Here is a 13,765-nt window from a genome sequence, read left to right as displayed (position 1 = left end):
CGATGAGGGGCACTAACAACTCTGCTGTAAAATGAGCAGCTTAGTGGGAAAGAAAGCTTGCTGAGTTAATGCACTTGCTGCCATGTGTTATCGAAAACTTACTACAAGGGAGCTCAGTTTCGTTTTGAGTGAAATTCATGCATAAAATGCATATGTAAAAGTGTTATGCATGAATTGTACTATACTCCATGTTTTAATACATTGGTATGGTGGAGAGCGGGCACGGAATGGAATTACTTTTTTCTCCATCCCATCATCGCGGCCATACGAATACACTAGCATTCATGCCAGCGTGACATTTTTATGCTGACATAACTGCTGTGGATTCTTATGGAATCTGCCACCTTTTTAGACAGCAAAAAGCATGCGGATTCCATCTGAATTAATTGTAAATGTTGTCTGCCGTGCATAAATAGTAGGCTGCATTTCCTTAATTTGCAATATGGCACTAATATTCAGCGAGGCGTGATGCACATTTATTGCATAAAAGTCATGTATGCAACTTTTATGCATTCAATGTACATTAGCTCTACTTTTCATCCATTTGTATTATAGAGAGAAGCCAATGATTGTACGTTACAATTCCGTCTCCACCTTACTCTCCGTCATGCAAATACTCCAGCATTTCCCTAGCATGACATTTTCATACTGGCGGAAAAACGTGGATTCCAATGATTTACACCAGCACAAATCTGGCAAATTTCATAGGAATCCATTATCACAGGGGATAGGTGACATTTACTCTGTTTGCACAGCAGAGTGAAAAATGGAGGTGTGCAAGTGCGTATAACACCATTTTAAAATTCACTTTGCCTTGCAAAAGATGAAAATTACACAGAGGGCAACTGTGTTTGTCAAAGTGTAAACACGACAGGTCCTCTCTGTATACACTAAGCAGACTAAGTGCAAAACAAGCGCAAAACAAGGAGTTCACCTGCTTTCTATAGCTACCTATTGCACTGTGTAGTGCAAATGATGAAAATTATAGAGAGGGGGCTTGTTTGCACCAACGTGCAAATGAAACAGATCCTCTTGTGCAATGTACGGCTTTGAAGAAAATTTGCTCCAAGGTCCTATTCCAAATAGGAAGACACAACACAGCCTTTTGACCTCCTTGTGTAGAAGTTCTGCTGCTTCGTGGGAGGACTTGCTGTTTACAGGACCTTGCGACGGAAGGATCGATCATGAGTGAAAAGATTGATACCATAGATGGATTTCAGGCCTCCAAGTGGAAGACCCGCATGTAGTCCCTCATTTATGTCATTTTCTCCTGGGATTGTGCGTCGTTCCTGTGCTTGCTCTAGTCAAGGGTTTCACCCGCATCCATCCTTCCATTCATCCCATTTTCTGCATTCCTTTCATGGTGATTAATGTACTCCAAACTGTACATTGCAGGTGTTTCTAGAGGCACTGATTCACAACAGAGGTCAGCCGCACATTGGTGACGGCTATGAAACAGTTGCAGATGCCGGCCAGCCTAATGACCTGCGCGAATACAAAGGGGCAATTATTTTTTTCCGAGTGCATACAGGGTGCTCACCAATTAGGCTGCATGTTTAAATCTATATGTGGACTACATCCCGACTGGATGCACATTCACTGTGCCACACACGCATGACCTTTGACTGCGCTGAAAACTACAATCTATTCGGCCATTACAGCAGGGATTGTGATCTGCATGCGATGTCCGATTGAGTCTCACATCGCCTTCTTTTTTATGGTATGTTAATTTGATATTCTTCACCTTTAGCTTTGGTCATCTGCACAATAATCTGATCCGTTTATTGAGTTTTACTTTATTTTTCACCCATGGTTATTTTGGTTTAGGAATTACCCCACCACGATTTATCAACATATTTGTTTTGCGTACGGTAAGTTTAGACTATTTATTATTTTGTTCCCTTTGGACTCTAGTCTCTTCCTGTCAGGACTTTCTTTTGATTTCTCAAGGGCCATTTGGTGACCATTTATATGTTGCTATAAGACATTCTCTCTATTCGATTAATGAGTGATTGGTGTTTTCAATGCATGGCTGGTGGCTCCGGTGTCTCTGCGCACTGTTCAAAGGGATCGTCCCTTTTTATATTTTTTCACACTGAGTGCTGTATACATTAAATGGGACCACCATTCTAGTATTGTACTCACAGGTTGAACATTTTCAAAAATAACTATACTCATTATACAATGTTTGCTCTGTTTTAATTTTTGCAACTGCTTCCACCTCACATACTCCACTCTCCAACCCTGGTTCATGGTATGCCAACAATTTTTGTACTATACAATGTGTTGTGGTATGTTTGTTTTGCTCTAATTTCAATCACCATCTTTTGTTTATGCGATGATGTTGTTAATGTGTGTATCAACTCTGATTTGTAACTCCTTTTTTGTTGTTTATTATATCATGATCTACTAATTACCCAGCCTTGAGAACGACCAGCGTGCCGAAACACGTGTCGGCTGTTTCTGCTACAATTAAAACATCAACTATATTATTTGTGTGCCTTATTGTTGTAGTATCTACCGCGTCTCCACCTCACCCTTTCTTCTACCAATTTTCAGTTCCAGCCAGGGTGGTCTGGCTGCGTGGGTGGTAATGCTGCTGACACCTTACAATTTTCGATAGAACTTTTACTCCAATCAGTGATTACTAGCGCACAGACTTTATTTGCGAACCCACAGCTTTTCTTCAATTAAAATCTATTCTCCCATGCAAGGTATTTAAAGCACAATACATACCACAGGTGGTGAGGAACCTACAGGATAATTCACGTCCTGATGAAGGCTGTTAGATTGGAGCTATTCAAAATGCTATAGGCCGAAACACTATTGCTTGTCTTTTCAAGCCAATGTGGCAGAAAACACGTCATGTTTTAATCTTCATTGTTTTTACCGGAAACCTTGTTAAAAGACAAGGCTGCACATGGAAAGAATCACCTGACGATTGAAAAATATATATGAATTGTAATCATTTTTTGTTTCTTTGTTATGAATGTGCACGTTTTTGCCATATGCCCTTATGGTATGTCTCTCTTATGAACTGATTTTGCATACAATAACCACACTTTATATGGGAACGAAACTACTGAATGGTCAGTGTTCATCTATTCTTGTTCTGTCTGGGATCGCCCTGACCAATTGTTTATTTATACCTTGTAGAACCTGGACCGGTCAGGGAAAAGCCAGGTGCCCCCCTTTTCTTACTGATCCCTCTTCATTCCATTTCATACAACATTTCAGAAAAGCCCAAGCGAGCGCACAATCCACGTGCAGATGTTCGAATTCCTCACACTTAAACACTTCACCATTTCCCCCTGCTTCTTCCCCTCATTTATCAATCACTAAAAAGACAAATCAATCCTGACTCCATGGTCCCCAATCTTGACTAAGTCAGGCCATTTCGCAATGCTTTTATGCCTCATCTGCTCAATCTAATGGACTTACCTCCATGGAGTTCATAATAGTGCTGCTTGTCCGCTTCAACCTACCAGCTCAACTGTTTCGTTCCTTCTTGCCTTCACCCTTAGCCTTGGATCACCCCAGCCATCAAAGAGGTGAGGACAAAAATGGTATTTATTTATTAATTTCGTGTACATATAAAGCGCCTAAACAGCAAATTATGTTTCAAGTGCCACAAGACAAAAAAAGGGGTTCGGGGGGTGGCAGAGATGAAAAATAACAATAATGATCCTACTAGGCCTTGCGTCATTTGGATTGTGCAAGTGCAGTCACAAGATATGCAGGGGAGTGGGGGGGTGCCGGTTGGAGCGGAATGGGAACAACTAGGGTGGGAAGGGAAGTGCAGGGCAGAGTAGAGTGTGTGCAAGTGCTGCGGTAGAGGAGGAGGTAAAGAAGAGGGCCTGTGGGAGTAGGCGTGTGCCAAGGGAAATTCAGGTGGGCAAGTGCAGGGGAATGCCTTGGAATTACAGGGAGTGATGTTTCACCTGCTAAGTGCGAGAACGAGGGTGCACTGGGCTAGGTAGGGATGCCAACCCCAGCCTTTCTAGTGAGGGGAAGGAGACCCAGAAGGGCAAGGGCGGGTTAGGGGTGGTGAGGTCAGGGGGGACCGGGGTGCTGGGGTACACTGGGCGAGGAGGGCCTGGTGCCCTGTAGGACTCAGAAGGAACCAGGCAGCCCGTCAATGCGGCAGAGGGGGGCATTAGCAGGGGTGGGGGAGTGGGAAGGAAGAAGAGAAAAGGATGTCCTTCAGAAGCTTTCAGAACTTAAGGAGATCCGGCTCAGTCTGAGAGGGGCAAGGAGGCCATTCCAGAGGGCGCACCTGCAGATGAGTGAGATCTACTCCCACTCTTTACTTGGAAAAGCATCTGTTCTGCAGAGAGTTGTAACTAGGAGACCGAAGGGCTCCAGCAGGGAGGTATTTAGGGAGAGAGAGTTGGAGATAGCGTGGTCCCAGGCCGCAGAATGCCTTGTGGATGATGCAGAACGTCTTGAACTTGATCCTTGCATCAACCAGAGCCAGTGGAGAGATTGTAGGGTTGGAGAGATGTGGTCCCCATGCTTGAGACCAAGGATTAGTATTGCAGTCCTATTCTGGATTAGTTGAAGGGGGGGTGAAGGGAGGATAAAGGCAGATTAAGGAAGAGGCTGTTGCAGTAGTCCAGCAAAGAGAGGACCACAGCTTTGGAAACACTGAGTTTCTGAGGGAAGGTGAGGAAAGTGAGGATGCCTCTAAGGGGATGCAGATGAAAGTGGTCCTTCTTGGCAAGGTCCGCAATGTGAGGAGAGAAGGAGAGAGGAGTCGAACATGAGGCCAAGATTTTTAGCCTCAGAAAAGGGTGAGGGGAGGTGACCCATGGAGGTTGGGCAGAGAGTGGGAGGGAAGGAATGAGCACGGGTCCCAATGAGAAGGATCTTATTGGCATTTTGGCAGAGATCATTAGCAGCGCACCAGGCCTGGATAGCAGTCAGATAGTCAGGAATGAGAGAGGAAGAAGTGGAGGGAAGCATGTAGGAGAGTTGTGTGTAGTCTGCATAATACTGGAAGTGAGGAGAGAAGGTGGTGATCAAGTGGGCCAGAGGGAGATGTTGAAGAGCCACAGCGAGAGGATAGAGCCCTGAGGGTCGCTGCAGGTGGAGTGTGTGATGAATGAGAGGAAAGGATCCAGTTGAACCTGGGAAGGTCAGTCATAGAGGAAGGAGGTCAACCGGTCCAGTGCCAGGTCCGTGATGCCAGGGGTATATCAGAGCCGATTTATAAGTGTGGCGTGATTGACCATATCAAAGGCAGAGGAAAGATCAAGAAGGATGAGAAAGGAAGGAGTGTTGGACTCGAGAGTTGAGAACAAGACTTTGCGCATGTTCATGAGAGCAGTTTCCGTGCCTCTGGCTGTTCAGAAGCCAGATTGGTGGTCGTGTAGACAACCAACAGCTTCAGTGTGGTGGATCAGTTGGGAGATGACCAGCATTTCCAGGAGTTTGCCCAGGAAGGGGGTAATGGAGATATGGCAGTAGTTAGTTGGCCAGGAGGGGTCTGCAGAGGGCTTTTTGAAGAGGGGAATCAAAAGGGAGGGCTTGATGGATAGCGGTAGGGAACCAATTTCAAAGGAGTGATTACAGAAATCGTCCAAGGCGCAAGGGAGGCAATGTTGTCCTTGCTAGTTCTGGAGGAGCAGAGGAGCACTTGTTTGGAGGAGACCTTCATAGAGAGGACTTGTTTAGAGACCTCATCCGGTGATATGGGCAAGAAAGAGGAGAGTAGGAAGGAGGGACGAGAAGAGGGAGACCGAGGGAGGCCTGAGAGCAGGCGACAGAGGAGGGAGGGGAGGGGAGGGGAGGTGAGGAGAGTGAGGACAGGATGTCCTGAGTTTTGGTTGTGAAGTGGGAGGTCGGTGCAGTGTAGAGGGTCGGGGATGGCAGAGGAGAAGTGGAGACTGCAGTGGGATTGGCAAGTTTCTTGCAGATTTTGAACAGTTCAGCTGTGTTGTTAGTGGCCCAGAGGCCTTCTTCTTTGAGCAGATGGAGCATCTGTATTGCCATTGGAGCAGGCAGCAGGCCAGCCTGTCAGTGGATGTGCTTGAAGCCACCCACTTCCGCTCAGCAACTCTGCATTTGCGTTTCAGAGAGGCTAGGCCGGACTCAAAGCACGTGTTGCGCTTGGAGGCAGGCTTCATGCGAATCCTCATGACAGGGGCAAGGATGTCCAGGGTGTTGGAGATGGAGAGGTGCAGGTTAGCAAGGGCTGTGTCAGTGTGAGAGTCAGTGGCTGTAGTGGGAGTGGGGAAGAAAGTGCCGTAAAAAGCAGCAACTGACATTCGCTTCATTGGTCGCATGACAGATTCTTCGGTGTTGACATTCTGAAACATACAAAGTTAATGGCACATATGTATGTTTGTAAGGCACTAGTTGACCTGAAGATCTGAAAATAGCTCCTGGTCAAGCTAACCAGTCTCTCCAAGGCTAGAATCAGGACCTAAATATCTCCCAGCAATTTTGAACCCTGATGTTGTCTCCAATCTAAAGACTTACCTGTATACAGCACTTTTCCTGTGTTTCCCATGCTAGAGGGATTCTTCTGCCTTAATTCCTGAGTCATGCAACTAACGTTTCCTTTACTATTGAAAATTATTGTAATGTACTGTGCTCTGCTCAAGGTAGCCACTGGGTTTGGCAACAGGCTATGAACAGTGGACCTATATGGTGTTTTATGGTGTTGCCCTACCCAGACAATTAACTAGTGGTTGTGACCTCAGGCCCTGCCCAGTGGGTCTATCATGTGGTTTAGGGGTTGACAGGGAAGTGCTGAAGGCCATGTCAGGTCAAGGTAGCCACTGGGCACCACATTAGGCCATGCCCAGTGAGCTAATCGAAGGTTTGGGGTTTAATTTGTCCCTGGCCTGCTCAAAATAGCCTCTGTGCATGGGCACTGTTGCAATAATTCTGTAAAGCATTCCAAAACAAACAAAATAAAACAAAAAAACAAAAAACCTTTGGTTAAAGGGATGTTATGGTTAAAGTTTCCTTAAAATACATTGAAATTCAAAGCAAATCTTTGGTTAAAGAGCCACTATATATAGGTTTCCCATTAAAAGCTTCTACAACTTCAGTAAAACAAACATTCTTACATGCATTGATACAGGGACACCCTCTTTCAAAAGGATCTTAGCAATGGAACAGAGCTAAACAAAAAAAGCAGCACATTTGAAAATGCTTTTACTCTACTTAGCTTCAGCTGACTCTCGAATGTAACCGGAGCATGAGTACCTGCTCTGTGTCACTGGCAAGCAAAAGACATGCTCTGGGCTACCTGAGGTGACAGCATCCACTCAAGCACAGTCAGTACAATACAAGAAGGTGGATCAGCCCCTCAAAGGCTTCAATTGGCCCGAAAGGTGCAAATCACACACAATTGAATCAGAAAAGTTCAGCCAATTACATCCTGTGGTTCAGACCCTTACAGAAAGCCCTGTCCTGTGGGAGGGATCATATGCCTTTATACGCTCAGACTCCCAGTCAGTTAGTGTGGGTGTTTGGAGTGGGATCTGCTGGCAGGAGTTTGGAGCAAGTCAGAGAGCAAGGAGGTAGACTGGTGCGCAAGTGGCTGAGAGAAGGTACAGATAACAGTGGGAGGACGTCAGGATGTGCTCTATTGGTGAGATCAGAAGGAGGTTGATTGGAAACATCTGGAAAAAGTTGAATATAGAGATCAAGAGGAGGCTGTATTGAAACATCAGGTGGAGGTTAGTTTGAGACTTCTTGAGAAGGTGGGCCAGGAAGGCATGAGTTGGGATGCTTGGCACAAGACAATGGCTAAGGCTGAGACATCTGAAGGGGTCAGGCCCAAGGTGGGAGGTAGAATAAGCAAGTGGAACAGTGTCTAGGAGAAGGAGGGCCAGAGCAGCAGTAGCAATGTGGTGAAGAAGGAGGTTAGGACTATAGGAGAGGGATGTGACCTGTGGAAAGTGGGGAAGCTGAGCCCAGTTGGCACAGTTTCAACATTGAAGAGAAAGTCTACTAATAGCTACAGATCATGGCAGCGACTCAGCGTCATTTCCTGGACCTCAAAGGCACAGTGCATATAGTCATATCCCATCCATTACCAGAGACAAGCAGGAAGAAATGCACAGAGAACACCTTTATGATATGATGTGTCATCTATAACGTGCCTGTACACAAGTGTTGTGTTTCTAGGTGCGACAAGACAAGGGAGGGAAACAGAGAGAGGACAAGACAAACGATTTTACTAGGCCTTGTGTCATTCAGATTGTGCAAGTGCGACAGCGCAAATTGCAGGGGGACGGAGAGGGGGAAGTGCAGGGAGGGGGGGGAATGCAATCAGAGCAGCATTGCTCTAAGTAAGTGAAGCCAGGGCAGCGCAACTCTGGGTACATGCAAGGGGGGAGGTGACTTATAGGTTAAAGTTACAGCCCCACAGGAGGCCCAAAGGCAGTGAGGTGAGACTGATTATGGAGGAGCTTGATACCCAGTGTGACTCTTAGGGTACCAAGCAACCAGTTGGTGCAGCAGACGGGTAGTTGAGCAGGCGAGGGAGAGATAGCAGAGGAGAAAGGGAAGTTTTTGAGCTGCTTCCAGAACTTCAGGTGGTCCGGCTCAAGTTTGTGAGGCACAGGGAGGCCATGCCAGAGGGAGACACCTGCAGAGGAGAGTGATCTACCCCCCAATCTCTGCCTGGAAAAGTGTCTGACTCTCAGAGAGTTGAAGGTAGCTGTGCAAAGGGCTCGAGAAGGAGGGTATTTTAGAAGAGAGATTTGGATGTAGTGCGGGCCCTGGCCCCAGAAAGCCTAGTGGATGATACAGAGGGTCTTGAACTTTCTCCCTGCAGCCACCGGGAGCCAGTGGAGAGATTTCAGGACTGGAGATACGGTCCATGGGCTTGAGGCCGAGGATAGCTCTTGCAGTCCTGTTCTGGGTTAGCTGCAGAAGGCAGAGAGTAGAGGAAGGCAGATTGAGAAAGAGGCTGTTGCAGTAGCCCAGCCTAGAGAGAACCAGGTCTCTGGAAACAGTGAGCTTCTGGGAGAAGGTGAGAAAAGGCAGAACACCTCTGAGGAGGTGCAGCTGGTAGTGGGCCTTCTTGGCAAGGTCCATGATGTGAAAAGAGTGGATTCGAAGATGACACCAAGGATTTTTCCTCACATGAAGGCGAAGGAAGAGGGCCCAAGGAGGGTGGCTATAGTGAGAGGAGGAAAGCGGGGGCAAGGGTCCCAATGAGAAGGATCTCCGTCTTACTGGTATGAGGCAGAATTCGTTGGAGGCACACCAATCCTGAATCATGGATAGACAGTCCGGAATGAGTGAGAGAGGAGAGGAGGCTGAGGGGAGCCTGAAAGAGAGCTGAGTGTCATCCGCATAACACTGAAGGTTAGAGAAGGCGTGATCAGGTGGGCCAATGGAGCCAAGTAGATCTTGAAGAGCCAGGATGAGAGGATAGAGCCCCGGGGAACACCACATGTGGAGAGAGAGGTGGTGGAAAGAAAGGACCCAAGTTGGACCTGGGAGGGTTGGTCTAGGAGGAAGGAGGTCAACCACTCCAGGGCCTGATCCGTGATGCTCAGGTTCTCACTGAGTCGATTGATCAGGATGGCATGATTGACCAAGTCAAAAGCAGAGGAAACGTCAAGGAGTATGAGGACAGAAGGAAGGCTGGAGTCAAGATTAGAGAGCAGATCTTCACGGGTGTTCAGGAGAGAAGCGTCTGTGCCTCTGGCTGCTCTGAAGCCAGACTGATGGTCATGGAGACAACCAACAGATTCAGTGTGGAGAGTAAGCTGGGAGATGGCCAGCTTTTCCAGGAGTTTTCCCAGGAAAGAAGTAATAGAGATCGGACAATAGTTTGCCAGACAGGTAGGATCGGTAGAAGGCTTTTTAAGGAGGGGGTGCACAAGGGAGTGCTCGAGGGGAGAGGTGAAAGAACCAGTTGCGAAGGAGCAGTTGCAGAAATCGGCCACGGCTGGAGTGAGTGTGCCAATGTGGTCCTTGATGGTTCTGGAGGAGCAGGGAAGCACCTGTTTGGATGACACCTTCATCGAGAGGACTTGTCTAGAAACATTGTCAGGTGTTGTCAGAGAGAAAGAGGAGAAAGGGGCGCCAAGTGAGGTAGAAGGAGCAGAAGAGGAAGAGGAGAGCAAGAACAAGGTGTCCTGAGATTTAGTGGTGAAGTGAGAAGCCAGAGTCATACAGAGGGCCTGAGAGGGAATAGGAGAGGTGGAGACGCAACAAGATTGGGCAGCTCCTTGCAGATTTTAAATAGTTCAGCCATGTTGTTAGAGGCCGCAGAGATGTGGACTTGGATGTGGACTCTCTTCTTGGACAGGACAGAGTCTGTATTCCCTTTGGAGCAGGCAGCAGGCCAGTTTGTCAGAGGATGTGCCCGAAGCCCTTCACTTCCTCTCAGCCACCCTGCACTTGCATTTCAGTGCGGTTATGTCAGAGCCTTAGCAAGAGTTGCACTTGGAGGTAGGCTTCAGGCGGATTCTCATGACAGATGCTTCATGGGCCAAATGACCGAGTAGGTAGGTGGCCATGCTGGGTGGGCTTTGGCTGGCTGAGGGACAGAGAGTTTCAGGTGAGAGGAAAGCAGAAAGTGCTCTGTCCAAGAGAGGGGAGTGATGAGAGAGTTAGAGAGGAGGATGTCCGACGAATTTGTGTTCAGCCTCTTTGTGGACTCCACTTATTATAAATTTGAAAGTGAGGAACGGCACAAAACACTACACTGTAATTAAGCTGCAATACCCAATCCAGCAGGCTGAATTGGGTGGTGACAGCCCAGGGCTCAAGTTACAGGCATGAGCACAGCGAGGGCCTTTTATGATGGGCCCTGGTGCTGTAACCATCTTATCCGGCCTTCCGGATTGGGTATAATTGCTTTAAGCACCTGGGTTTCCGATTGCTGACAGCAATGTATTTTGTGTGAATGAATGGCATGCCTCGCACCAACCCATTCCTTCATACAAAATACTTAACTAAGATGGCTGCCGTGGAGCTGGAAGACAGGACTCCAAGCGGAGCCGAGCCCTTCTTCCGTTTCCATGGTGGCCTGAGTGACTGGAGTGGCATCAGCGGTTGAGCCGTCACCAAAAGAATAAGGTGGGTAAATGGGGTGAGGAGGGGAGGGAATGGAGACCGAGGGAAGCGAACGGTGAGGGGAAGATGGCGGGGCGGGAGAGCAGCCGTCAGGTTGTTTGGAATGCGGGCTTGGATCATGGGCTTCAGCCTGCAATCCAAGCAACCTGATTGGTTGGTTCCCCCGTCCTGGCTGCTAATAAATGTTAAAAGTAAAAAGATGACCCAATTTGCCAGGGAAGAACGACACGATTATTGTTCCCGCAACAGCATGTCCTTTAAGAATGTTATTTTCCACTGGTTTTGCAAATGTTTTCAAGAGAAACCTAACGATACAATCCCTTAAAGTTGTATATATTTTATTTTTCCAGTGAAGTGCTAAGGATAAGGTAACATACCATTGGTAACCCATTTACTTCCAATAAGCAAATAGCACCAGGGTGCTGTCTGCACCGTTGCCAGGTAGAGATTTCTGATGCTGAACTGTAAATCCAATGTGAATGTACAATCCTTACCCCAAACACTGCTCTTTTGTCACAGCTGAAATACACAGAAGGGTATGAGCAGCAGAAGGGAAAGGGGAGCTTCCCGGCAATGATCACTCCTGCGTTCCAGATAGCGAGGAAGGCGAATGAACTAGCGAGTAACGTAAGTAGCAAATGAACGCTGATAGACACCACGAACAATTAAGAAAAAACATCCACTGCAGTTGAACATTTGAACTCCCCATATAAATGATGGCCCACCCCTCCAGGCTATTATCCAAGTATTTCAGGAAAGTATCCCGCTTAGCAGGCTGGGGTAGGATAAGTCAGAGGGTATCCGTCCTGAACCAGTCGTACGTAGAGTCACCCGTCTTGGCTGTGCCCGGGCAGAGGTGGTTGGAGCTAGTTTCGTCAATACGTGTTACTGAGGAACTACTTCCGAGTTAGAATTGAGGGATTAAATTGACATATGGTGGGAGGATGAATTTGACACTAGTCGAAGAATCTAATGGTCCTCTCATAGTTTTGAGACAAGGCTGGGTTGGGTGGGATCCAGAAACGTACTGGTGGATCCTGGTCACTCAGAATGGGGTTGTCTTTTCGACAATAAATGGGTCTGTTTTGAAAGTATAGTTGAACATTTATCTTCTCATAGCTGAATTAAAAGCTGAGAGATGTGTGACAAACTCAACATTGGGCCAAAGCGGTTCCAGAGATGGGTCCTACATTCTGACGCCTCTTTCTCCAAACTGTCTCCCATTAAATATCTGAGGGGCTGCCAGAGTGGTGTTGCTGTAACTGGTGGGGCTATAGACACTGGGGGCACAGATTTGGGAAGTAATATGTCCAGATTGTTTTACATGTGTTATGTTTATGGCTAAATAACAGGTAGTCATGAAGGAAACATGTCTTTCATCTTTGGTTGAAGCCAAATGTCACACATTGTAAAGACAGTTCTATCAGCCAATGAGGGAAGAATATAAATAGCAGGTAGTGTTTACTCAATTTGCACTGTTGAGTGGAAACAAGAAGTGTAAAGGTGATTTGGCCTCGACTTCACAACCCTCTTTTGTATTCTGACATGTAAATGATGAAGTGCAAAATTAACGGTTCCCCCCACATTATTTACGGGGAATTTCAAAATTAGCCACTATACGTCTATCAAGCATTCGAGTTTGTGCCAAGCACGGGCAATGTCAGGGGGGAAGGAGAGAGGCGAGAAGAAAGAGGAGAACTCAATGTAGTTAAGATTACTAATAAGTAATCCTGTCATTACTCTGTCGTTACACTTCAGTGTCTCTCGCCCTAAACTTGTGGGGCTGCCCTCAAGCCATTCAGGGCGAGCAAGGTTGCGCCACTTCAGCTGGCTCCTTGGGTACAGGGGCACCCCACCTGAAAGCCACCATCAGCCGATGGACACAGAAACAACAAGGAGTGTTGCCAGCAGTCGCCACATTATTGATCCCTTTTACCAGGACTTGAAAAGCAACTGGTTACACTTTACATGTTTTCTGTATTCTTGAGCACTTTACTACTTATAGACTGCGACAAAAAAGACGGAAGCAGATATAACAAATTCACATACACGTGTGTGCACATAGCACAGCTCCCGGCTGCCATGCTACTATTGAGTTTGTGGAAAACAGGGTAATGACCAGGGAATATGCAATTATTACATCCGAATTCCATGCACAACAGTTATCTCCTATGAGATAGAACTCACAGACTCTAAGGGGCTGATTCGTGGAATTTGTGTGTCGAAAAACAGCGATTTGTGCGCCATTCTGTCTGCAAATCCCTGTTTAACAAATGGGGATTCGCGGGCAAAATGGTGCATAAATCCCTGTTTTTCAGGGCACATATTCCATGAATCAGCCTCTAAGGGCCTCATTACACAGTAGGCGGTGGACCAAGGTGCTACTAGCACCTTGGTCCATGCAGGTAAATTACCGGCACCGCCTTGGCGGAAAGGGGAATTACCGCCCTACTCCAAGGTTGGTGGGGTGGTAATTCCCCCTTCCACTATTGCCCTTCCCCATTCCCATTTTTGCCCCATAGGGCATAATGGGAATGGGGAAGGTGCTAATTACGGTACTGCAAATTTGCAGTGCTGTAATTAGCACCAAGGTCCCTTTGCGGGTTTGGTTTTAACACCTGCAAAAAGCAGGCGTTAAATTCCCCAACCCGCAAAGGGACCTCGTAGTACGGCGGTAAGAGTTAACGGTCACCGTTACCATTAACAGTAA

General features: G+C 47.1%; 1 protein-coding gene across 2 annotated transcripts in view; it reads left to right on the top strand.

The window, feature by feature from the left end:
- The window catches only part of NRAP (nebulin related anchoring protein), a 515,982-nt gene that overhangs the window by 83,309 nt on the left and 418,908 nt on the right, over positions 1-13,765 (top strand). For both annotated transcript variants that reach the window (XM_069611850.1, XM_069611849.1), the window contains exon 6: positions 11,575-11,682. In XM_069611850.1, the coding sequence (XP_069467951.1) occupies positions 11,575-11,682 (108 nt within the window). The remainder of the gene's footprint in view (positions 1-11,574; positions 11,683-13,765) is intronic.

The sequence above is a fragment of the Ambystoma mexicanum genome, chromosome 8, assembly GCF_040938575.1.
Source record: "Ambystoma mexicanum isolate Mex_15411 chromosome 8, UKY_AmexF1_1, whole genome shotgun sequence".
Taxonomy (NCBI): Eukaryota; Metazoa; Chordata; class Amphibia; order Caudata; family Ambystomatidae; genus Ambystoma; species Ambystoma mexicanum.
The sequence above is the reverse complement of the archived record's forward strand: the minus strand, read 5'-3'. Positions and strand labels throughout refer to the sequence as shown.